A 25,131-nucleotide genomic window follows, 5' to 3' on the forward strand; every position below is an offset into this window, starting at 1 on the left:
GTTACTATAGTTAACTATTTATAAGAATAGAAGGTAGTTCTAAGTATATAGAAGTAGTTATATTAAGAAGGTTTCTATTTATTTATAACTATAGAATTAACTAGATATAATATTATAGAAGATATAACTACTAGAGTAGAAGATATAACTACTAGAGTAGAAGATATAACTACTAGACTAAGTAATAATATAGATATAGTTTCTAATATATAAAATAACTAGCTAGTATTATTTTAGGCTAATATAGATAGAATATTAACTAATATACTAACTATAAGTAAAGTTAAAAGAAATCTAAAGATTAGTTATAACTATATAAAAGAGAAAAACTATAGATATACTTAGTAATATATAGTATTACTAGAATATATTAATACTCTATACTAAATATAAATATCTAGAATATCTTTTATATAGTAGAATTAATCTAAAAAGTATATAAAGGTAGAGTATAGTAATAGTAGTATAAGAGTAGCTATTTACTAAGATTAGTAGTATTATACTTTATATATAGAATAGATAGTTAGAATATAAAAAGTAATAGTTTATACTCTAAAAGAGATTTAGAGTAGAAATCTTTATCTTACTACTAAGAGATAAAGTACTAAATTTATTTATTAAATAGAAACTAATTATACGTTTATAGAACTAGATAAATATAGTTATAATTTATAATAGTAATACTATAGAGATAGTAAAGGTTATAAAACTAATTTTTATAAGTTATATAAAAGTAAAGTCTCTACTAATATAACTTCTACTAGAGTCTATTAAGAAGTCTAACTTTATTAATTAAACTTTTATAAATTTACTTACTTTTAGTTAAAATATATAATAGAACTTTAAGATAGTCTAGAACTTAATAGATAATATAAGTTAGCTTAATTTACTAGTATAAATAGTAGTAATATAAGAGAATAGGTAATTCTAGATATACTTTACTATTAAAATTCTATTAATTTATATATATAAATAGGTAGATTCTTATAGAAATAAAAGATTAGATTAACTTAGTAATACTTAGAGATTTATATATATATAATATTAGAACTTTATCTAGTAATACCTAGAAATTTATAAATATAAAATATTAAATTTTATTCTAGAAATATAGAAGTAATCTAATAGTATAGTTTCTATCTATAAGATAGTAGAAAATAAGCCTAGAAGTTATAATACTTATATTAATAAGTATACTTCTAGAGTTAGCTTATACTATTAGTATACTTTTAGAGTTAGCTTATAGTATTAACTATATTTCTAAAGTTAGCTTATAGTGTTAACTATACTTCTAGAGTTAGCTTATACTACTAGTATAGTTTTATATATAGCTTATAGTATTAAGTATTTTTCTAAAGTTAGCTTACGCTATTAAGTATTCTTCTAGAGTTAGCTTATACTATTAAGTATTTTTCTAAAGTTAGCTTACACTATAGAGCGCACTTTCTAGATATAATTATAGTAGAGAATATACTTCTAGAGCTAGCTTATAGTATTAAATAAGCTTTTAAAATTAGCTTATAGTATTAAATAAGCTTCTAGAGTTAGCTTAAGCTATAAAGCTAGTACTAGAATATAAAAATATATAGACTAAATTTTATAGAATTTAATAGTAAAAGTTATAAATCTAATAAAGTTAGAATAAAGATATTTACACTAATATTAGTATAAATAGTTTATCTTATAATATAAATAACGTATAGTTTAATAAATAGACTAAAAAGAAAATTAATTAGACTTAATATAAGATTTATATATCTTATAGTAAAATATAAAAAGCTATAGCTCTAGAAGCTATAATAGAGTAATAGAGTATTCTAGTATTATATATAATATTACTTTATACGTAATAGAGTTAACTCTAATAGAAGGCTTATAACTATTAGAGCTAGAGATAATTAATAATTAGAGATATTTAAGTATATTATAATTATTATACTACTTAAGAAAGTTAGAATAAAATCTCTAGCTATATACCTAAGAGCTAAGTAATTATATATCTAAGATTATATAATTATAACTACTTTCTAACTTTAATAATAAAGTATCTATAGTTTAAATAACTAAGGTTTACTCTAAAAGCTATTATTAATTAAATAATAAAGTATAATTTAGATTTAAAATATTTAATTTAAAATATAAAAGTCTTAATATCTTAAGAACTACTAAATCTATTAAGCTAAGATTAATAATACAGATAAATAACCTATATATAATAGAATTATAAAAAGATTTTCTAGAAATTTAGTTTATTTTCTTAACTCTATCTATATCTATACTATTATAGTATATTATTTCTATATATTCTACGTAGCTAATACAGAGAATGCTAATTTTAAAAGGTTAGGCTATTTTTCTATTACCTATTTCTATTTACCTCTGTAAGATAACCTTTATCTGCGTAATAGCAGGACTGCAGTTATTATCGTTCTGAACCGATTTTGAACAGGCGTAGCACTGCGCCGAAGCAGCCTCGTGCTTGCTCTTGCGCTACACCACTCGCTTTCTTCTCTAAGTGTACCAGCTCCTGCTCTTTCTCCAGCTCCAACTCGTTTGCGCGTCGCACTCTCTCCTTCATGTCTGCGCGATGCATGTCGCCGAGACCCATCTTCGCTTCTTCGCGGTCCGAATTCCACTGCGACAGGCTTTCGCGCGTCGGTATCGCGCGCCGTCCGACTCCAGGGCTGCTTCGGTGTAGGGCCATACCCATGTTGGGATGATGAGCGACCGTAGGTGGCGGAACGTACTGCGGCGGAGGGCCGACACACAAGCCCGATTGCGCATGCCGATGGAGGGATGAGCGGTGCGTCTGGTCTGGGAGAGCGACTTCGAATGGTGAAGGGCTGAAGCGCGAGGACGATGTACGCTGCTGGCCGCACGACCTCGGTTGCGCAGCTGTGAGTGCAGCAAGTGACTCCGAACGTGCTCTTCGCATTTTGCCTTGGTGATGCTGCTGAGCGGAGCGAGATATTCTGCGTCTCCGGTTCTGTTGTGACAGGTCAACATGAGCAATGCGCTGGGTCGGCAGCGACACCGAAGGTGCATTCAGTTCCAGCTGCATCGGGCCTGCTGAGTTCGGCCGCGGGCAGTTCTCGTGGGCCGGGGTGGTCATTTGGCGATATCTCAGCTTCGAGTGCAAGCCGACGGGGATGAGTGGAAGTTCGGCTGCATTGAACGGTTTATCGAACGAGTCAGAGTTCGTTCCTTGTGCGGCGCAATCGAAGAACCCGGCACCTGTGTACACATCACTAGCCTCAAGACTATGCGACCAGGGACGTGACTGGCTGTTCATGGTTCCAACGCTGGATCGGCGGTCAAGAGTGCCGCTTGACGACGAGGAAGATGAGAAACCGCTCATTGAATAGCCGTTGGTGAGTAACTGAGGATGACTGGAGTATGATCGAAGGTTGGACCGTGAGGCAGAGCGCACTGATTGCCTTTCCACCTTGGGATAACTTCCATCTTGCGGCATGTGTTGCACGGACTGGCGGCGACGTTCCCGCGATGCTACTGCCCCTCTGTGATGGAAGCCTGAATGCTCTCGTCGGGCGTTCCAGCCTTCCTCCTCCACGTTCACCCCTCTACCATGAAGGCTCTGTTCGTACCGTTCTTGGTGGCTTACTGTAGGATGCAAAAGCGATGCAGGAGCCGCAGCTTCGGCTTGAGAGCACTCCAAACTCGACAATCGTCGGTATCGACTTGGCTGTGTTATCACGGTCCCAGCATCCTCTCCCGCTTTGGAGGCGCATTCCCGGTCTCGCGGCGGCCTCTGTATCTCAGCAGCAAAGAGACGGAACTCAGGCGTCGCAACGTCAGTCGCTTTGAGTTCGCTGATGCTATGGAGAGTGCGCCGTCTTTCCTGAAACCGTTCTGGCTTGGTCTTAGGCTGAAACTTGGGCGATTGAACCTGAGGATGAGGCTTCTGGAGAGGCATGCTGAGGGTTGGTCTTCCTGAAGGGATGCCGCGTTACTTTCAGGCACTCTGGTTGGTCTATACCTCGTAGTCGAAGCGTTTCAAGGTTTCCTTATGTGCTTGTAGGTTAGTAGGGGCTTCTATCAATGTCGCGCGCCTTAAAGCGCACTATCGGTGATCTCGGAACTGAGCTGCATATCGTGCTACAAACCCTGCATACTTGCCAAGCGAGGATACGGTCGACGGTGTGGCCGTTCCGTTGCCGTCGCACCTCGAATGGGTCTTCGGACAAGCAGACGTGGAACGGGGACACGGATTGCTTTGCGAGTAGCGGTCAGTGTAAATGCTGCTGTTCATGAGGAGTGACACGAACGACTTGGCAAAGTCTCGTTTATCCTGGGCAACATAGCATCACACTAGTTGACGCGAAGAGTAATACGGTAGTGATTATTTGAGTTGCTGCAGCTCGCGTGCGTGCTCGAGTCGAGACCTGCGCCTCGAATGTGTCAAAACCACTGCTTTTCGCATCTCCAGTGATTCGGCGCTTTGCTAGGTGGATCATGATTGCGATGAGGCGGTTACTGCAGATCATCTCGGGAAAGCCATTCCCTCGGCGACCCAGCCGTGAGGGTCGAAGCGCGTGGCAGACAGGTGGTCCGGCAGGGTCAGCCATGTCGGGTCCAGTATGACGGGAAAGCAACATCACATTTTGGGTACAGCAGCCTAGCATTGCGCTCTCATAGGTCACCGCGGATGCGCCACCACGTTGGGTTAGGTGCGACGAGGTGCAGCAGGGGAACGGGCCGTGAGATCGAGACGCTTGTGAAGACAATGTAGAAAAGAGCTATCGAGCCATGCGAAGTCCGTCGAATGAGAAGCGCGTGAATACTGGCTGCATTGATGAAGATGATTAGCATCCTTTCACAACGCAGTGTAAGGCTCTTGTGTGAGCCAAGGTCAGCATAGCTGCCGTGCGATTTCGCAACTCTAAGACATCACACCTTCTCGCTTCCTGCAAACTCAATACTCGAATAAGTGAAACTGGTAGTGTAGCCACATATTCGGGCTCGGTTGCGGGGACACCGGGGACGCCGGCGCGTGATCGGTGGATGGGACGCGAAATTTGTAGGCGCGGTGACATTTACTTCATTGGTGTTGGCTGCCCATAATGACATCTGGCGTCGGATGTATCTCTATCCCCGTTAGCCTTCCTGGGTGTGTGCATCATCTCTAGCTTTCGTCAGCCCATCTGGCGTTGCCTCCACTGTCAGCTCACTTGCAGTGACAATTTCTCTAGCTAGCTTTCTTGCCTTCATATCTGCGGTCATTCGACTCATCTTCGCGCGTATCTCATCCATCCTGACCGCCATATCATGCGTGGTGATGCTGGGGTCCCGACCGTGATCGCCGCCAACGGCGAGCTTGTCGCGCATAGGTCGCGGTGTAGGTACGCGGGGCGTGTTCGCATCATGCTCGGTCTGCGCATCAGCTATGGCAGGTCGAAGGAAACCTGGACTGCTCGTGCGATTGGCCTTTACAGGAAGCCTGCTGTTAGTATAAATTGACGAGCAGGTACTACGCCGAGTAGTGGCTACGTCGTCCAGCGACAGAGATTGAGCTGAGTCGGAGCGTAGGTGAGCAGATAACGGGGAGGACGCTCTAGGTATCAGCCTCTTGATGGACTTGGGTGGGATGGGCGGAGCGTGTTCGGTATCAGGTGAGGGGCCTCTGTGCTCGTCGTTTGGGGTTCTCTGGAGTTGTACCCGAGTCGCCCGGAGACCGTGCGTTGCAGAAGCCGAACGGTGCGACTGAGATGCTGAAGCGACTCTGGATGCATTCATGCTGTTGCTGGATGCCGGTTGGCACCATCCTAGGCTTGCCTTTGTAGGGCGGGTATAGTTGGGCGCATTTGTGGTAGACGCAGTCGACCTCAAGCTAGCTGTTGCAGGCTGGATATGGCTGGGGGCTCTCGCTACAGCCGGAGTAGGCTGGTCCCCGTATTGCACCGAGGCTGCTGGGAGTGATGGCCTTGACGTGGGTGCGGAAGGCGTAGGCGACTGGCATAACTGTGGGTATCGCGATGTTGGTCGCGACAGTGTGGTAAACAGGCGCTTGCTCAGTGAAGGCGAAGTGCGACGGCATCTAGAGATGGCGCTAGGCAGCGACGTGTTAGTCATGCTGGCAGGTGCAGCTGGCCCACCTAGAGTCGCGACTTCCTCCCCAGCACCGATGTACTTTCTCATGACAAACTCTACCTGAGCAGCAACATCGTCAAAGTCCAGCGCTTCGAGCACGTCGAGCGCTTTCATCTTGTCGTTCAAGGCTGCGCACCACTCATGACTGATCGCGTTCTGAGATTGCGCTATCCTCTTGTTGCGAGCCACGATGTCCGACCAGTCCCGATAGGACTGAAGTCCTTTCTTCATGTCTGCGCAGGCTTTCACGAGATGCTCCTTGCCTACAAGGGCCCAGGGTTCTAGCATCTCAAGCACAGCAACGTTCGCTGCGTTGCCGGTGAGCTTACGCCAGATGACCAGAAGCCTTTGTAGATCCCATCCGACGGTCAGCAAGTTATTGCTAGCTATCTCAAGTACATCTCGTACGTCGCCGCAAATGTTGTCAATGGTGCTGGAGTCCACAAGGAGAGCGAAGTGAAAACGTTCGATGCTGTTGATGAGCTCGTGGTAGTGGTCAACGGACAGATCAGAACCCGAGGGCGACTCGATAGCGGTAGAGACCTCCGAGATACGGGGGCTTGTGGAAGCTGGGATCCAGTCTGATGTGGGATTTCGCGCATGTGTATGACGAGGAAACAGTGTCAGCGGGCTTCCGAAGTGGGTGGTGATAATGGTCGTTGAGGAAACGGTGTCGGCTGTGGAAGAGGATGATTCAATCGCGAGATGCTGCTGTCCATGCGCATACTCTACTAGTACTGGTACACTTCCGAGGTCCTCGATCGCAGCTGCATCGTTATCGCGAATAGAACACTCCGGAACGTCATCGGATTGGAAAGCCACGGGGGCAGAGATCAGCAGCTGTGTTCCCATCCCCGTAGAAGGATCGGTACTCCCATGGCGCCTCAAGGCAGTCCCAGTCGCCTCCGCATCCTTCGATCGACCGTCACGGTTGTGGACACGCTCCCAGAGTCCCTTCGCCGCACGCTTGGCCCAAGATTTCTTGACGTCCTGGCCGTCCTGACCTTTGCGCGACGCCAAGTCAGCATCACCGCCCTTCCAAGCCTTGCCAGACGAAACGAACTTACCTCCTGCGACCGTATTCGCACGTCTGCGCCATCTCCGCAGGCCGCTATTCTCTGCGGCCTCGGGATCCATTCGGCGGGTGACGAAAGCGCTGAACGCACCCATTTTGTCGTTGGCGGACTGGTATCGGAAAACGGGAGAGCACGCGTATTGCCGAGATGCAGGACTGGTTGTTGAAGGAGGTTTCTCGTATGAGGTGGGACTTAGTTGTCAGTACGTAGATGAGATGTGGTGTGAAGCTGTCAGTCGCAGAATATTGCGGGCAGCGCATGTACGAGACCCTCGCCATTGTGGCTCTCGTTACCAGACATTTCAGTGTGGAGAGGCATGACACAGTGGCTTATTGGCTCTGCTCGGTGGTCGCTGGTCAGTTTTACGTATGCTGCAAGGGTCCAGGAAGCGCTCTCGCGGCCAGCGCAATGGCAAATCTACCGGCTATCAGGAGGTTTGTCGGCTTCAAGATATTCATTCGAGAGTCTGCCCTGCGCATGTCAGTCTGTCGCAGTATGCAGTATGGCGCTGCGCAGCTGCAAGCTGCAGGCGCTGACAAGCTGCTCGGAGCGACACCGCGCAGCCTGCATTCGGTACCAAAGTATGCACAGCATGGAACGCGACCGCCTGGCCAGCAACATGGATGGTCATTATCGATTCTTTTATTGTCGCATGCTATCCGAGCCCCTACAAAGCAACCAGTGTAACTCCTAAACGCTCAAACATGTATCCCCATATAACGCTGCCCCGTTGTTCGCGGTCGGCGCCGGCTGCGGGGCGGGTTCGTGACGGTCGTGGAACGAGGGGGAATGCAACATCCATCAAGCACTATTCGCTGTTAAGTTCAGTTACTACGTGTCTCGCCAGGACGCTGGCGAAGAAGAAAAGAGGAGGGGGGAGGAGAGGAGGTATGGTGTTGAGGCCCGGACTGCACGGCGAGCGCGAACGCGAACGATGTCATTCGAAGGAAGAGGGCAACGATAGTTGTGTTATTGGCTGCGTGATGCCAATTAGCACTCGTCCATGCTCATCTTCTAGAGACACTTCGTCGCCTTCGCTCGCTCGTACAGTCATGTATAGGCTCGATGTAAGCGAAAGGGCGAAGGCAGGGGTTGACTTACTACAAGCTCAAAGTCAAATCGCCGCGGATACTCGCTTTGAGTTCAATTTCAATCTCCAGATTCGCCTCGAGCGTCAGCTTCAGCCCGTCCTGGTCCTTGAGCTCGCTGCCCTTTTGCTGCGGCTCCATGCGGTATGGCTGGTTGGGGTCGGTGCCGCGCATGGGGATCTCGCCTCTCATGGCGCGGGCGTATGTGACGGGCCCGTCCATGGATGTGCTGTCCGGGCCGATGCGCTCGAACATGCCCATCTTCTGGAGATCGCCGTTTGCGTCGGCTTCCTCGAGGGCTTCCAGCGACGTCGTGTGCATGTATTTGCCATTCTTCTTGTCTTCTTCGATGCGGTTGCGGCGGGCGCGGCGCGACGAGGAACGCGACCGGGCGGACTGTAGGCCCGCCTCGCGCTTGTCCTGCTTTGCCTTGTTCACAGCCTTCTCCTGCTGCATCGTCGACCGCTCGTGCGGCTGGTTCTCATAGTCGGAGTCCTTGTCGGCCATGTCGTCGGGTATCCTTGCTATCATGCAAGGCTTCGGGCGGTTGGAGGAGGCTGTTCTGGATGGGGATTGTCTGCGTGATGGAGGTGAAGAAGTGCGCAGAGGTGTCGAGGTAACGGCGATGGATGCGAGCAAGATGTGAAGTCAGCAAGGTCGAGCAGCAAGCGGAGCTACTACACGCCTACGCACGCCACGACTGGTACGGGCAGCTCCACTCCAAAAACAAGATTACTCGCAACGGCCTGGTCCTCTGTAGCCCCCAAAGCAAGGACGCCGCCGCCGCAAGCTTGCACCCCTGTCTTTTCATCCGTCGTACCGTCTCACCGTTTCAGGCTCGCTACGGATGACGTCAGGCCCACATCGAGCGACACCAGCCATTGAGTTCCCAATCGGGTTGACAGCCGCTGCGTGACGTATGTCAAGACGATGCATCTGCGCGCGTCTTTGCAAGTCGCCCGACATTTGCACACATGCTGACGACGCGCGCAGCGATGGCGAAGCATTACCAGTCTCGCGCCCACCCGAGTGGCTAGTCCGCCCGCCGATCGCTTAACGCGGACCGTTGATCTCGCGGGCAACGGCTGTGCAATACTCGATCCTGGGCATAATAGTTGTCAAGTTTAGACTCAGGCTCGGATACCTTACTTCATGCTCAATGAGTTGACGTCGCATGCGCTCTCGGTTACTGGGGTATTATTACAGGGCCTGGTAATAACGCGCCTAGTAGAGACATCCCCTGACGCTGCGGTGACCATGACGAAGTTGGATGAGATTACAGAAATGCCAACACCGTCAGTATGCCAGCGCGATGGTTCAGCAATGGATGATGGTGCAAGTTGTTTATTGTGTCGTATTATACTGCAATACGTATCGTAACACTACATGCAAAACTCCATACCAAACGCCATTATGATCTCCCAATATAACAATCGATGCGTTTCGTGCATTCATCCTCGGCCGTCTCCTAGTTACTGCGCAAAGTTAGCATTTGGCTTCGGTGATAAGTGGCTGCATGCTTGACTTACAGCAATCCAAGCGTGAGATCACCGTGGATCTTGGCCTTCAACTGGATCTCAATGTCGAGGTTGAGTTCCAGGCGCAGCCTCAGCTGCTCACCTCCGTCCTTTCCACCCTCCTCTTCACCACCGCCGCCGCCAGTCAGACCTCCGAGAGCCTTGCCGGCGGTGTCTCCAACTTGGTTGACGGCGTTACCGGCAGTGTTTTGAACCATCTCGCCGGCTCCACCGACTGCATCGCCTCCGGGGACGTTCTCAGTGATGTCGTCTAGCGGACCTCCGCCCTTGCCGCCCTTCTTTTGGCGCTGGCGGTTGCGACGGCCTCCAGATTGGGACACGTCGGATCGCGCATCAGACTCGGCACCGGAGTCTGCGCCTCGTCGGCCACGGCCACGCGACTGGCGGCGTCTCGATTGCGACTTTGACTTCTCTTGTTGGGGTTCGTCGGACTCGTTGTCAGCGTCGCCGCCGTTGGTTTGCTTCTTGGATTCTGCGTCCTCTTGCTCAGCTTTCCCTTCGCCATCGCTTTCGGGGGCAGGAGTGGCGTCAGGAGTGGGCTGCTGTTGAGGCTTCTTTCCGCCCAGCTTCTTCGGCGTCTTCCTTTCGGTTTTCTTACTCGATGATTCCGCACTGCCCTTTGCGCCTACCGAGGCGTTGGCATCCGCGTTTCCCTCTCCGGAGACAGACTGCTTAGTCTCTTCAACTGTGTCCGCCATGGTGCTGTTTGGGTGGTTCTTGTGTGGGTGGGAAGTACTTAGACGGGTGATGCGTGACGAGCTGAAGGTGCTTCGGAAACTGTTGCGAGTCCAGAGCCGCGGCGCAATTCGTTAATAAGAGAAAAGCGGCCTGGGAACAGGAACCGGTTTGAAGCTTCAAGGTACCTGCTACCCCTGCCGCACTCGAGCCACCCGTCATGCAGTCTGACGCACCATGTGGCACCCACATCCACCCCACCGCCAGCGTCCCAAAACTTGACCCCATCCCTGCGCGCTGCCAACCTGATTATTTTAGATCTGAATTCGTGCTTGCGACAGTCTAGCTGTTCCGCTCAACCCGATGCGTTGCGAGCTCGTGTGCCTCTGGTCTCGCTTGCTCGTCATTGGCGCGCGCACCAAGCCCAGCAGCGATGCATCGAGCAACGCGTCAGCTGAATGCGCTTGACATCAACGCTTTGGGACATGCTGTGGCACGGGCGAGGCCTCGATCAGTGGTCTGGCGGAACGTTTACCCATAGGGTGCGGGAGAACGTTTAGTGCTGGCGTAGAAATGGGATCGCGTCTTCATAGCGCGCACCATCAGTCTGAGGTAGCGCAGCGTCGAAAGAATCCCGCGATAAATTCGATATCATGAGCGTTGTGCTAACGATCGTTGGGAAGACGCAATCGCGGGGCGCACCAGATCTTCCCCGATGGCCGGCCCGAATTGCGCCGGTCTGGCGGGTATCGTGACGACGGCATTTCCGTACGCACCTCCTTCAGAGCTCAACGAGAGCAACCAGTCAATTGGACACCAGCATACTACCATTCCAGCATGACATCTCCTGAAGCTGCAGATGCAGCCGCAAAGCAGCGGATCATCAAGCACATGAATGCAGACCACCACGACTCCGTACGCGCCACCCACTTCATGCACCATTGATGTCGAATTCGAGTCCCAATCCTAATTTTCACTCTAGATACGCCGGTATGCCGAAGCGTACGCTTCCAAGTCCATGATCCAGAGTCGCTCGGCGCAGATGACCGACATTGACCTGAACCAGATGGTCTTGAGCTGTGGTGGCCAACAAGCTGTCATCGCCTTCGACCCACCGATGAAGGCCATGCGCGAGGCTCGCGAGCGGCTTGTTCAAATGGACAAAGATGCTCTCCAGACCCTGGGCCGGAGCGACATCGCCATCACGAAGTTCGTTCCTGCGCACATGCGTCCTGCTCATCTGTGGAACTTCACGCAATGCGTGTTTGCCCTGCTCTTGCTGCCGCGGCCGGCAAACTGGCAGCCTGGATCGCTTCTCTACGACACCGTGTTGTATCTTGTGCCAGGCTTCGCGAGTTTCGTCGCTCGAATCGGCTTCACGGTTTGGGCTATCATGGTACCCATTCACATGGTTGAAGCGATCATCATGGCGAGGAAGCTTGCGAAACACGGATGCACATTTCTTGATGCGGTATGGTGGAAGTGGGTGGGCACGTGTTTCGTTGAAGGGTTCACGTCGTTCTTCAGGCTGAATGCGCTGATTGCGGAGAAGCATAAAGAGAAGGACGCGAAGAAGCATTAAAGACGACAGAAATTGTGATTCGAAGGCAACCTTCCTAGTGTAGCATCCTCAACTCCATGAGATTTTCCCTGACGGCGATGCGCCCATATACCATACCGGTCAGGACTTCCTCTTGGCATCCGATCGAGCACTGCGAACGTAATCCTGGATCCATCGAGTTGGTGTTACAAGCAACGGTATATGCTTGCAATGCCAACTCGATCAATTCGGAATTGCGTTCGCAGAGAACATGTTTCATATAGTCTACATTATACACGTCTCTATATTATCAGCTAGATACCCCTCCGTTGCTAAAAGTGCATCGCATGTGATGCGTTTCGACATGATAAGCGCCTCATTCGCTTTCGTGATACCCAGCTGTCTCATGAATCCTATACTCGCCTTCCCCGTCGAGATATTTGACTTTCCATTCTGATTCGGGGGTAGGGATGCCGGTGGCAGGGAAGTAGTTTGTGTTGGCAACGATATTGGTTTTGTGTGGATTTTGTTGCATGGTAAACTCATATCTGACATCTTGCGCACAGCTGATTGGTACCGAGTTCTGCTCATGAACGGTACCGTGAGGCTACAGTCATGTATCATGGTTGCTACATTGGTCAGCCTCGAGCAAGTTGGAACGGCTCAACCACACAAACGAAACAGCAAATTTTCCGAATCCAGATGATACCCGCGTCTTCGTATTTTGTCCCCGTTCTTGCCGACACACTTAAAATTCTAGGATCAAACTGAGCTAATACCGACACCTGGCGATATAGCGCACGAGAAGCCTTGCCCCATACCGCCGCGATGCCTCCGAAGAGAAGGAGCGAAGCAATCACGACTGCAAAGCCTGCTAAGAAAGTCAAGACAGGCAGCGCCTCTACACGCACACATCCCCTGAACAAGCCGGCCGGCGATGAGACACCCGCCAACAGCAACGTCAAGAAGAGAAAGCCCGAACGACGACTCTATCAAAGCCCGCGACCATCCACAGCTACAATGGACAATACAGCGTCCTCTCCATTCATGGCCCTACCGACCGAACTGCGCTGCCAAATCTACAACTACCTGGCGGCCATCGTCTACGATTCCGTATTCCCCGAGCCGGGCATCTGCAACTGGGAAGTATGTCGGAAGCCAACCGCACTCCTTCAACTCAACAAGACTATATACGAAGAGGTGAAGCACCCCGCGGTACAGAAGCCGTTACAGAAAGCCAACGATGAGCTTGCGCCCAAGATGATTCTCGGCCCGACGCGCGCTGAGATAGACCCTGTGTATGTTGCGCTCTCGGATACCTTCCATCTCGCAGGCAAACAACTGCGTACGTACCTGGATGGACCACAGAAGCACGGTACTGCGGTCAAATACGTCAGCCTGAAGATTGCGTCTTGGTACAACGATACGTATATACCGCACCAAGTACAAAACGGGAACATGAAGGCTTCCAGTGCGCAGACCAAGTGTAAAACCAAGCACTTGCACAATTTTGTGAAACAGACTTTGAGAAGAATGGCGCTTAGGAAGACTTGCGAGGTTCGCATTCGAATCCTGAACCACCCACTGGGGCCGCTTCATAAGCGAATATATAAGCTCGGTGATCCATTCTGTAACTACACGGAGTACGAGAGATTGGCCGCGAAAGACACTATACGGCGAGCTCTGAGTGTCGGGATGAAGCGCGAACTCAAGACCGTGTACACAGCAGCGCGCGCAGACGCCCACAAAGGTATTCTGAAGATGATGGCGAACCACTTTCGATCGCAGGGGATGAACATCACGTTCTCGGTGGCGCGCGCGAGAGATCGGGGCTTGTTTGACATGGCCAAGTCACTCTGTTGAGTGTTTTGCCGCAGGGGATGCAGCTGTACCCGCTCTCATCACTCTCCACGGCAGCACAAGGATATTCAGTAATTCCAACATATTGGAGAAGCCCAGCAATGTACGCTAGAATTACACATCGTGCGTAACTCTTCTGATCCTGCGTCGATACCTACGTGATGATTTCAACCGGGAAGTATGTGTAGGACGAATCGAGTTTCTTGGTGTCATCTGGGGTCCTTGGTACGCGTTCGCGATGGCGGGCATGGCTGCTGAAGTTAATGTTCGCGTCGAGATTGCAACGATGTCAAGACCGCAAGCTCCCGCTCATGAGCCGCCGACCATTGCAGTTCACGTTGCTTACGCAACAATGTGAAGATTTGGAGCATAACCTTCATGGATAGCGACAAGGCCGACGTGGGCAGCAACTTCCCAACGAGTACGGTTCCAGACTCTATGCCGAGATCACTGTGCCGTCCTCTGCTGTTCGCTATACCCAGATAGCGTCGTAGGAGACCAGATAACGTCTCCACACACATGTTGTCCAGTTATATTGCGACATTGTCTTCCTGTCGTGCACCGTGGCGCATGTTCGGTCGCGCGCTCTGGGGAAGTTCGCGGAGGTGTACGGGGATGCATCGCGCAGAAGGAGAACGGTTCGTCATGCTCTAGGTGACATCAGTATCCAGGTGCAGTTTGCATTGCGCACACCCGTGTAATCGTATCCACGTCTATGCCGTTGTCGATGTGTGTCAGCATATGCGCTGGAACGTAGTCAGAAGGCGGCGGTTGGTGTTGATGCATGAGGCCACGATAGTTGAGAGGAAACGCAGATGCGCATCGGCGATGATAGGAACCCAGACATGTGATATGGTTAATGCTGTCCCTTCGCTTGCAATACTTTGGCACCAGGCAACTCGGCCAAGAGCCTTGGTACCTAGAACCTCTGCTTCCTTGGGAACCGGTGTGTAAGGCGGATACGGAATCGAGCGCTCAGTTCTTTCGGGTTGAACCATGAGTGAGTGCCCGAGACCTGGAAGCGATGTGTCCTGTGGATGTGTCTTGGACAGTGCGCTGAGCGTCTCTAATATCCTTGGTCTTGGAATGTCCGATGGAGAAAATGTTCGGCATTGCCGGCCATCACGGTGTGTTGTGGAGGCAATTAGAAACTGTTGCGGGGACCATGGCGACTAGTACTGAACCATGGAGTATGGGGCTCGTAGTCCAGTCCCTGGGGTCAGTGCGGGTATGAGAGGTGATGCGGTGCGCACAGGATGGCCGCGGTCGCTGACTTCGCATTCGTATAGTATTTCTCTGTCGGCGGGGAACAGTCTAGTCGGGTCGCGATGTGCGATGTACGTAGGTGGTGCACTCGTTGGGTTGTTGGTGCTCACGTCGGCGTTGCCGCTATCGATAATGGCAGTGTTTCAAGGAGCAGCTAGCCGTTCCCATCGACGCTATGACGTCGGTGTTGACGCCTCCTCACCGTGTTACCGCCTGTCGAACCTTATTGATGTCCTAATTTTGTATCACACACGACCACACTCTTCTTCCTCTTGCTACTCTTTCTACCCGTCATCGTCAACACCTTGTTGCGCACCCTCGACTGTACTTCATGTCCATCACTGGTATCTCTCCGAGTTATACTCAATGAAAGCATTACCACATACTTACAAATTCTCGAGTGTAGAGTTGCGCGTTTGCGCACGACGACTCTTCTGGCCTCGCGCACGGATATAGTAGTCCGATGGTGTACTGCTAATACTCTTACTTTCACAACCCTTCTTTACAAACCCTCTTCAGCCTACGATCTGTCGCACAAAATCGATTTCCACAGATCGTGAAGAAATTCCGGTTTATTAGTGCGAACATTACCGTAAAGTTTGACATGGATACGCTAACGACGTCTAGGTCACTCTAGGTATGAAACTACGATCGGGCTTACGGTGAACCCTCGACATACACGATGCAGGCTCATGTCCTATTATCAACAAAAGTATTCCTGTTATACAGCGATGAATTGAAAGCCCTCGACGCGAACAAAAAGCAATGATGACGACGGCGATGCGCGATGGGAAGGTTAGACGTAGCTTGCAGCGGGCCGTTCGCCTCGACCCGCATCCTTGGCTATATGTCTCGACACCACGACCCAGACTCGTCCAGAACACGCAGCGCTCGAAACCCGAAGTGCGCCCGTGCACACAAGCGTAGAATATTGCTTCCACTGAAGGGTCATGCCTCAGACCAAGTGTATTTGGTGGCTGCAGGAAAAGGCCCTTCCCAAGTTGTCTTCGCCCAAGCTGAACTCTGGTGTGTAGTATCAACGGTGAAAGAACCTCTTCGCCAGGACTAGCGCTTCCGCATCTCTACACCGACGTAACGCCGCTGGAATCGTTCGATATCCGCAGCTTGAACTCCACGGTTGTAACGGCGGCCCACTTAACTATATATGTGAGACCGTACCCCAGGAAGCGGCACGATATATCGGCTGCACTTGCCCACCTGTTCTCCAACTCTTGAGCTATCTTATATTCTCTTGTCATCTCTTGTCTCTTCCTCTCTTGGCTCATACTCTTCTCTCGACATCTCCTCCTCCCTTGGCCCATCTTCTTCTCTTGGCTTAAAGTCTTGTCGTGACTACTACTCATCCTCTTTTGACCCTTACTTCTGCCTCACTCCTACTCCTGCTTCACTCGACGACCATGGAGGACGCTACCTGGAAAGAGACCCGACCGGGTCGATGGGAGCGCGCACAAACCTACCTCGAGAGAATCAACATACTCACCCGCAACGTCCCCAACGCCATCGGCCGCGACAACTGGGCCAAGAACGCCGTTGCCAAACTCGAATTCCATCCCGACATCAAAGACCCTGCTGCCTACCTGCGGACGGCCTGGAAACAAGTCCGCTACAACCACCCGGAGATTGCCGCATTCCCATACAACGGTCGATACATCTACCGCGTCGGAGACGAACCCTCCATCGCCTTGTGGGTCTCGGCGACCTTCTCCGTCGCCGAGGGCAAGACTGTTGATGAACTGCTGGGACGGATTCCACGGAACGAACAGATGATGTGCTACTTCCTTCCTGACACATCCGAAGTCATGATTTGGTCCCCACACTACCGCGTCGACGCCCGCGGCGCAATCTTCTGCCTCAACCACCTCGTCGAATCCCTGGCCAACATGAACCCCAACCTAGTCTTTGGCGGGTGTGCCAAGAACCTAACGCCAAGCATGGAGTTGACGCTTGGAATCGGGCACGAGAAGACACCAGAGATTGAAGCGCAGGCTGAGAGCCGTCTCGCGGCACTAGAGCCTCACAAGCCAGCCCTGGAGCTGACGCCCACAATGAAATCGCAGAGACCGGGATACACTCAGCGACACTTTGTCAAGCTGTCCAAGCGCGACACCAAGACCGTCATGGACAGTTGCGAAACGCGCGCTCTGGCCATCGACGTCGCTCTACACGCCGCCCTCATCAGCTCCGTTGCCAAACTCGCACAAACAAAGGAAGCACGAAGCTTCATGGCCTCGTTCCACTCCAACCTCCGCACTCTGATCCCAGAAGGCGCGGCGCCAGAGAACTCGCCCACAAGCTACACCAGCGTCATCACCACGGAAGTCATCGTCTCGCCAGAAACAGACTTCGACTCTTACTACTCGCAACTCGCACCCGTCTACGCCGCGGGCTACGCGCCATACCTCCCGTCGTCGCCGTTCTTCCACCAGCGCCTCGAAGAGACGCTGTACGTTAAGAAGTGCGAGGCGGACGGATCACCGCAGCCGCGCTTTGCTTTCCTGGGCGAAGTAGACGAGCAGGTCAGCAAGAACATCGGCGACGGACTCGTCAAAGTCAGGGACTTCTGGCTGGGCGCCGAAACCCTGACGATGCGCATGATGGTGCACACGTGGATTTGGGAGGGCCAACTCGTCCTCAGCGTCTGCTTCAACGAGAGCTATTGGGATAAGGAGCAGGCGGCCAGTCTGCTCGGTGGCATGGAGGATGCGTTGTTGGGGGTTGCGCTGATGAAGTCGTCGAGGGTTGATAGTGCGGCGGGTTCGAAGACATCGTTGGTGGATGTTAAGTTGGCGGAACTGACGATATAGACTGCTTTGGCCGCGTATCTAAGATTCGATAATCTCTATTTGTAGTGCACGATACCATGAATAAGAATGTTTCCTCCTGTTGACTTACGCAAATGCATGTGATGTCGATCCTCTGAGATGTAGTCTGTAAGGTAATGAAGTTTGCTGTCGTCCGCGCCGATGTCCGTGGACAAGTGCGTCAAGCGTAGCGGGGCGACCATCACTCCTTCCGGCCCGTGAACATTGCTAATCATGTCCGCATCTGGATTTGAGTTTTATCGCTCGTTGTCTAAGGCATGCACGTACAAAGCCACCCTCTGTGCGGACACGTGGAGTTGATAGCGTGCAGCGGAGTAACGGCAACGGCTATTCTTCTAAACGCCTACCGAGCGGACGATTCTTGTTAGGGTCTAGCCCACCACCTGCGCAATGCCTCGTCATACATGTTGCGTAATATGTGCTGGATGTATTATCTAGTCTACGAGGTTGTGCCGAAGTCCGCTGTGGCCGACAACATCCCGCGGATGCTGTCATCGCTATACTTCTTGTTATCGCCATATTTCCTAAACCCAATTTCAAGACTCTGGAGACTCTTCCTAATAGCCTCTTCTCCCTGAGATTCCATGAAATCCACGCATGCGATCGGGTACTCGTGAGTCATCTTGAGGGTGAAATGTGGTCTCAACTTCCACGAGTCCATGATTCCGTCGTCCTTGTTTTCATCGTCGTTGGACTTAATGTCGCTTCGGCATAGACCAGCGTACCGATTGGCGTCTTTCCAATTGGTTATCCTACTCTCAATCCCATCCTTGTCAAACCATAGCTCCATCTGCTTGGAGTAGGGAAGCACTCCAAAGCTATGAGTATGGAGTGACAGGGAAATATCGTTTTTCAACACACGTCGTACTACAACATGTATGTTCTCTTGGTCAGGTATCTCTTCACCGATCCTCCCCGGTACTCCAACATTCGTACTCGGACAAAGCAGTATATCGCGAGATGAACAGTTCTCGATTGTAGCACGCCAATCGGTGCAACCGCGCCGCGGGCAACATCTTTTCCGCAAATCCAGTCCGCGGGCATAAATATCTCGCAAATTCAGTCCGCGAGCATGATTCGTCGCGCGCATAGGAATCGACACTTGGAATCCGAGGCTAAACTTGAAAGCGTCCTCAACACTCTTGCGCGTGATTCCGAGCGCATGCCACAACAACGTCAGAAGATAAGGACAGGCCCACGCTGAAAAACGGGTGGCCGACCTAAAGAATAAGCCGAAGGTGCTCTCAGTATAATCGACTGTAAATCTCTCCTGCCCTGTCACAGACAGTAGACTGTAGATGCGATCTCGAGGATCGCGGCATTCCAGCGTGCGACCGAGCTGGTAGAAGATGAACCAGAAGGGTATCGCTGAACCGTGGCGGAAGTAGGTCCCTTTCAGTAGCATCTGAATCCTCCTCAACCGTGGATCATCCTGACAGTGATGCAGTAGCTCTTCCAAAGCGCGCGTTTTTGCCACGCTACAAACGAAGATGCGTTGCGGACTCCGGACCGACAATAGCTCCTGAACAGTCCAGGCGCGGTTCCAGTAAGGGTGATTTGCCAAATCAGTCGTACAGATATCGAAGAGATCATTCCTGTCCTTGAAGCACCCGTCGTTGGAGCCAACAGCTGATGCCGTGTCCAGCGCAACCCATACGTCACCATATCTTCTCAAACCAGTCGGCCCAACACCTAGGAGACCTTTCCTCTTCACATAGCGAGTCTTCTCCGAGACGGCAATTGCACGCTCCATCTGCAAAAAAAGGTCTCGGATACGATTCTCTTTGCCATCACCAAGCCACACGAGAACCTCTTTGGCGTTCTTGTAGAGATCTCCCATCCGCTGTACCTGCAGACTCTTCTCGACATCATCGCTTTGATTGATACAAAGCGCGTCGATCCAAAAGTACTCACCGAAACTGCCATGGCTCGCAAGTTCCAGGAAGTCATAAAGATTCTTTCCGACTTGCATTTCTTGGTTATTTATCCTAGTTGGACAGGGCCCCTCTTGGTAATTTACCCAAATTGGGTAGGTTTCAGATTGGTCTCCCCACGTGTACGAAAGGCATCTGTATGCTGTACCCTCTGTGTCTTCCCACAGCTGAACGAGGACCTGACCAAAGGCGTCCGGCGCTATTACTCTGAGCAAGCGCACTGAATTTGGATTGACCAACGGTTCATACACGAATTGGGTTTGACCAGTTGGATACATCGCTTCGCTGTCCGTTGTTGTAATCTGAAGGAAGAGCAGTGACAGTCTAGCGACTCGATCTTGAGCTTAGACTCAGAAGTTGAAGATGAGCTAATGAAGGCGTGGGAGGGTAGGCGCTCTACCACAGTACGGTCTTGAATCAAGATTCCCACTAGACTCAATTAGAGACGACCTAAGAAGTACCTCTTGTTTGTTGATGTCCAGGAAAAGAGGCCCTTATCGCAACGTAGCGTTGCCGCAAGACGCGGGGAACACTGTCTCGTTCTCGACTTTCGCAGGTGAGCTAGAAGCGTTAACACCCAGGTCGCGAAGATTCGAGCGCACCTCCAACTTCGAGCAAGCCTATTTCTGAACCAGGCCGATCATTGGGACCGCACTCCGGTACACGGGATGATTGCGACAGCTTTGACGTAGTTCGTTGATTGCCGTCTGAAACACCCCCAGCTTGCAGGAGAGACTCTCAGGATGCAGACGCCAGTGATTGAAGAGGAGAACTCGCGCCCAACTGAAAGCTGAGCCTAGCTTTCTATCAGGCCGGTCATGGAGATTGCGCTTCCACACGCGGGACAATTGCGATACCGTTGACGTGGTTCACTGAGTGCGGTCTGTGACACACAGGCTGCGGGAGATGCTCGCACGATACAAGGACAAAAAAGACAATCGGAAAGATCACATGGGCGCTGCTGGAAGATGTAGCTCAGGGTGAGAGAGAAAGATCAGGCTGTGAAGACATGCGGACGTTGCTGTAGGAGCGATAGGCGTCCAACCGTGCGCTGCTTGCCTGAAGCCAGCCACATATCACGTGTGCCGCCTATGATTCGTCCCGAGCCCGGAAGGTCATCACTAATAGCCCGCCCTCCACAACACCAACACCACGCATTCACCATCATGCTCATCACAGAAAAACATCCAACAATCGATCAAAAAGCGGCTCGTATTGATATAGCCAGTTCCACTTACTCTCAATACTACGCATACCTTTTCCGCCATGTAGTCGCCATTCTCACCCACCCCCGCCTGCAACAAAGGAAGATGATAACGTAACCGTGTGGTAGTTTGCCCCGCTATATAAAAGTAACGCCAAAATAGGGATATGAGGTATCGTGCAACGAAGCCAGAACAAAAAAATAGAGAGATAGACGACAGGTAGCAGATGAATGTGCAATCATAATGTTTGAAACAGCAAACAAAAGCAATGTCGTTATAAAAAATGCAGTCCGCTCCGGGATAAAATGGGTATATGTGGTGTAGATAGTTCCGAGATGCGATGTGGTGTAGATGCGACACGTTGTAGATGGTGTGGATGATGTGGGTGTGGGTGTACTCAGATGCGCACAAAGTTGGTGGTGCTCGCGGCGGCTTGGTAGTTCTGTGTTGGAGGTAGGGAGGGCAATGAGGGCAGGGATAGACGCCCGGCTGTAGTCAAAGACCTGCACTTAGCTTATCTGATCTCAACATGAAAGATGAAGATAAGAAAAGCTGCGCGCTAGGGATGGGTGGGTGAGTAGGAGAGAAGCACTAACGCTCTCGGAACCATCTTGCGATCCTGCTCTTCTCGTCGGCTCTGCCCGCCTCGAGATGGGTACTGCGCTCGTAGAGTTCCTGAATGATGTCAGTATACTGGAAATACCAACAGTGCCAACAGTGAGGAAGACTTACTTCGTCGTCTTTGTTGATCTTGATGTCCAAGATCAGATTCCGAATCTCTTCGCACCGCTGCCAGTTCGGGTACGGAGTACCCTGCGCGCGTTGTACTCCGACGATGACTTCGCCCATGATCTCAAACTTCCGCCAGTTGATCCGTTCCTTGCCAACAACTCCGCCCGGCGGTGGCTCTCGGCTGTCGCGTTTTCCTACGACGCTCTCCAAGACGCTGACGCCTGGGTGGGGTGCGAACGCGGAGTCTGTCTTCTTCTTATCCCCGACGAAGGTTGAGTTGCCTTCCGAAGCCGATACGAGGTCGCGACGGTGCAGTGGGATGTATGGTATGCGCTCGCCGGAACTATTCTCCCACGCCAGTCGGTATGCGGAGTGCGACTTGGTCTGGCCCATGAGGATGTCGAGCTTCCAGAAGTCTTGGTTGGTGGCCTGAGGGACCAGCTCCCGAGTTGCTACCAGTCGTCCGATGGCGGTGCCGTTGATGCCTGCCATGACGGCACCCAGCATGTTGTAGTTGTTGAGTTTCCGAAGTTGTCGTGCAATCTTCATCCACTTCTCCATCATGAGCGCCCTGTGCTTGGGCTTGTCGCGCAGGAGGATGTAGTTGGTGACGAGGTAGGCGACGTGGTTGAAGTGCTCGGTCATGCGGGTAACATTTTCGAGATTCTTGCACCGCTTCTTCTCTTCGGCATTCAGGCTAACGTGACGTACAAGATCGCGTGGTCGTACCGAGGAGAACATGATCCAGTCTATCCGGGTGAGTTCCTTTGCGATGGCTTCGTCCGATTCGCCCATAAGCTGGTGCCACTGAATCTTGGACATGGGCTTGATTGGGTTGGGTTCCAGTTGTCGGGCGAGTCGCTCGTTCTTCTCGACTTGGGTAAGCAGGATCTGCGATGAGCCCATGGAGCCGTTGGTGGATGAAGCGCCACCGGTTACGCTACTGCGGGCAACCGAATTCCGTGCCGAACTGCTCATGGACATGTGGCCGAGTGCTCTTGAGAACTCGTCCTCGTCGGAGTCTTCGTCCAGGACGTTGTTGTGGAATGTCGGTATGTTCTCGTTCTGGGCTCGTTGGCGGTCGCTGCATGCCCAGTCGGTGTCGTCGTCCTCGGTGACCATTTCAAGATCGCGAATAATCTCCGTTGCGGCGACGGAGAACTCCCGGTTCAAGGCCAACGACGATGCAAACCTTCGGATGAGTCGGCGTGTGGTAGGGTAGGCAAAGTCACCGGGATAGTAGGCCACCCAGTGTTGCAATATCGACAGGTAGCGGAGCTGGGCAATGATGCGGATCATGGGCAGTTCTTTGTCCTTGTTCTGCGACTCGAAGCGCTTGATGATGGCCTCTAGTAGCTGGCCCGGGGTTGCGAATCTCCGATACAGAGCCAGGAACACGGAGACGAACTTGGAGTCGTTCTTGGACATGGGCTGGGCGAGCAGTCGGTCGACCAGCTGCTCGAAGGTGTAGCCATTCTCATCCGACGGCTTCACCGACATGATGCTTTGGCCGGCGTCCGAGTCGTTATCATCAGACTCCTGGGAATCATAGCCGGGGGACTCTTCAGCGTTGAAAAAAGTTTTGTTGGTGTCGCTGGGCTTATAACGGTGGCCCTTGACCTCGCTTGAACCCCGTTGAAACCTCATGGAGATCTCCGAGCTAGCCCGCTCGTGCTTGCGGCTCCAAAGGTCCTTTTGGGTGATTGATTTCACGGCGGAAGAGTTGGCCCGGCGCCGCGCCATGGAAGCCTGGGACCTGGCTGCAGGGGGTCAATGACTTGCACCCTGGAATGGGCATTGGGGGCATGGAGGGGCATTAGGGGCATTGGGGGGCACTTGGGGCATTGGGTATGGGCAATTGGGCGTGTAACAAAAGGAAATGAGCCACTTACGGCGCTTGGCGGCTATGGCCGCGCGAGTGATGACGGACAGGCATCCTCGGTGCGTCTCCGGGGACGACTCGGAGGTCTGAAACACGCTCACGTCTCCAATGAAGGACTTTGCTTTCTGCTCCACAACTTGCGGATCGACCTCGCGGTGGGCGGGGTGCTGATCGCACTTGCAGGCAACGAGGATAAAGGGCAGGTGAGCCTTGGACAGTGTGCCTGGACTCAGTCAGCATGTCGCGTACGAGGCGCGTCGGCTGACGCGATGGCGGGGTACGCACTCAGCATCTCCGGGACCTTGCCCAGGCTCTCGTGGTTTGTGACGTCGTAGAGGGTGACGGCGGCGTCCATGCGCGGCGTCGCGAAGTCGTGGACCGTCTCGGGCCACTTGATGATGCTGCGGTCGCCGACGTGCACGTCGTTGAAGGTCATCTCGAGGAAGCGCACGACGTAGGGGGTGCCGTCGATGGTCATGCGGCGCGAGCAGGAGGTTGTCGTGGCCGTGTCGGGCAGGCCCAGGGCGCGGCGGATGAAGGTGCTCTTGCCCGAAGTCCGCGCGCCGATGACGGCGATGTTGAGGTCCTGCATGGTTGATGCCGAGTCGCTGGTCGACTGCGTATATGTGAGTTACTACGGTACCCCCAACACATCATCCTCCCCGGATCAACCTTGGGGTATACTCACGCTCGAAGGCTCCGACGCATCCAGGGCCTGGCGGTCCTTGTGGTGGGTGGGCGAGAGGGGCCCCTCGGTGTCGGACGACGACTCGGCGCTGCTGTCGCCCTCCTCGTGCTGGGTGGAGAGGATGGTGGGCTGGGGGAAGTGGTAGCGCTGGAAGAAGGCATCGTCGGCAATCTCATCCGCCTCGCTGGCCTCGTCGGTGCGGTCGAGCTCGCTCTGGGCGTCGGTGTCGCTCTTGGGCACGTTGGGAGCCGAGTATGCGCGCGTCTTGATGCCGGGCCGCTGGGCTGAGGTGCCCGCGCTGCTCTCTCTGCGCGGCGGCTGGGCGGCCTGTGCCATCTTGCCCTTGTCTGTCGGCTTCGAGGGCGGCGCGTGGACGGCCCTGCTGCCTCCCGTGGCGGGCATGGTAAAGGCGCTCACAGCGAGGGCGGGCCCAGGTCAAGGCGTGTGCGACGGCTGGCGGCCAGGCGCAATGGGGACATTGGGGGATTGAAGGCGCTGGGGGCAGGCAAGGGCGGGCTCTGGGTGCTGCTGGGAGGCGGTAGGCGGCAGTGATGCTACGTCGTGTGTACGTCGTATGTACTGGTATGCAGTATTTCAGCGGGGAGAAGTCGAGTTCATGGCAGCCAACGGGGCCTAGCTCGCCTGCGCCAGACGATGCGCCCGCGTCGCTAACCAGCTAGCCTGCATCCCACCCTC

The 25,131-nt window shown here is 51.8% G+C and overlaps 9 protein-coding genes across 9 annotated transcripts; 3 read left to right on the forward strand and 6 right to left on the reverse strand.

Annotated features, from left to right (window-relative positions):
* Nucleotides 1-2,422: 2,422 nt before the first annotated feature.
* On the reverse strand, nt 2,423-3,358 carry J4E79_010457 (uncharacterized protein; the record flags this gene model as incomplete). The annotated part of the gene is made up of 1 exon (XM_049359294.1): nt 2,423-3,358. The coding sequence occupies one exon, from the start codon at nt 3,356-3,358 to the stop codon at nt 2,423-2,425; it is 936 nt and encodes a 311-aa protein (XP_049206105.1).
* Nucleotides 3,359-5,848: 2,490 nt separating this feature from the next.
* On the reverse strand, nt 5,849-7,278 carry J4E79_010458 (uncharacterized protein; the record flags this gene model as incomplete). Its single annotated transcript, XM_049359295.1, has 2 exons — nt 5,849-5,979; nt 6,114-7,278. 2 exons carry the CDS (start codon nt 7,276-7,278, stop codon nt 5,849-5,851), a joined length of 1,296 nt encoding a protein of 431 aa, XP_049206106.1.
* A 1,006-nt stretch (nt 7,279-8,284) lies between these two features.
* Nucleotides 8,285-8,779, reverse strand: J4E79_010459 (uncharacterized protein; the record flags this gene model as incomplete). The annotated part of the gene is made up of 1 exon (XM_049359296.1): nt 8,285-8,779. One exon carries the CDS (start codon nt 8,777-8,779, stop codon nt 8,285-8,287), a length of 495 nt encoding a protein of 164 aa, XP_049206107.1.
* Nucleotides 8,780-9,740: 961 nt separating this feature from the next.
* On the reverse strand, nt 9,741-10,508 carry J4E79_010460 (uncharacterized protein; the record flags this gene model as incomplete). Its single annotated transcript, XM_049359297.1, has 2 exons — nt 9,741-9,747; nt 9,802-10,508. 2 exons carry the CDS (start codon nt 10,506-10,508, stop codon nt 9,741-9,743), a joined length of 714 nt encoding a protein of 237 aa, XP_049206108.1.
* An 814-nt stretch (nt 10,509-11,322) lies between these two features.
* Nucleotides 11,323-12,067, forward strand: J4E79_010461 (uncharacterized protein; the record flags this gene model as incomplete). Its single annotated transcript, XM_049359298.1, has 2 exons — nt 11,323-11,400; nt 11,468-12,067. 2 exons carry the CDS (start codon nt 11,323-11,325, stop codon nt 12,065-12,067), a joined length of 678 nt encoding a protein of 225 aa, XP_049206109.1.
* A 786-nt stretch (nt 12,068-12,853) lies between these two features.
* Nucleotides 12,854-13,888, forward strand: J4E79_010462 (uncharacterized protein; the record flags this gene model as incomplete). The annotated part of the gene is made up of 1 exon (XM_049359299.1): nt 12,854-13,888. The coding sequence occupies one exon, from the start codon at nt 12,854-12,856 to the stop codon at nt 13,886-13,888; it is 1,035 nt and encodes a 344-aa protein (XP_049206110.1).
* A 2,681-nt stretch (nt 13,889-16,569) lies between these two features.
* On the forward strand, nt 16,570-17,976 carry J4E79_010463 (uncharacterized protein; the record flags this gene model as incomplete). Its single annotated transcript, XM_049359300.1, has 1 exon — nt 16,570-17,976. One exon carries the CDS (start codon nt 16,570-16,572, stop codon nt 17,974-17,976), a length of 1,407 nt encoding a protein of 468 aa, XP_049206111.1.
* Nucleotides 17,977-18,433: 457 nt separating this feature from the next.
* Nucleotides 18,434-19,966, reverse strand: J4E79_010464 (uncharacterized protein; the record flags this gene model as incomplete). The annotated part of the gene is made up of 2 exons (XM_049359301.1): nt 18,434-18,812; nt 19,281-19,966. 2 exons carry the CDS (start codon nt 19,964-19,966, stop codon nt 18,434-18,436), a joined length of 1,065 nt encoding a protein of 354 aa, XP_049206112.1.
* A 1,758-nt stretch (nt 19,967-21,724) lies between these two features.
* Nucleotides 21,725-24,837, reverse strand: J4E79_010465 (uncharacterized protein; the record flags this gene model as incomplete). Its single annotated transcript, XM_049359302.1, has 5 exons — nt 21,725-21,808; nt 21,866-23,625; nt 23,758-23,970; nt 24,033-24,363; nt 24,436-24,837. The coding sequence occupies 5 exons, from the start codon at nt 24,835-24,837 to the stop codon at nt 21,725-21,727; spliced, it is 2,790 nt and encodes a 929-aa protein (XP_049206113.1).
* Nucleotides 24,838-25,131: the final 294 nt, after the last annotated feature.

The sequence above is a fragment of the Alternaria viburni genome (assembly GCF_023758015.1).
Source record: "Alternaria viburni strain BMP 2772 chromosome Unknown scaffold_31, whole genome shotgun sequence".
Taxonomy (NCBI): Eukaryota; Fungi; Ascomycota; class Dothideomycetes; order Pleosporales; family Pleosporaceae; genus Alternaria; species Alternaria viburni.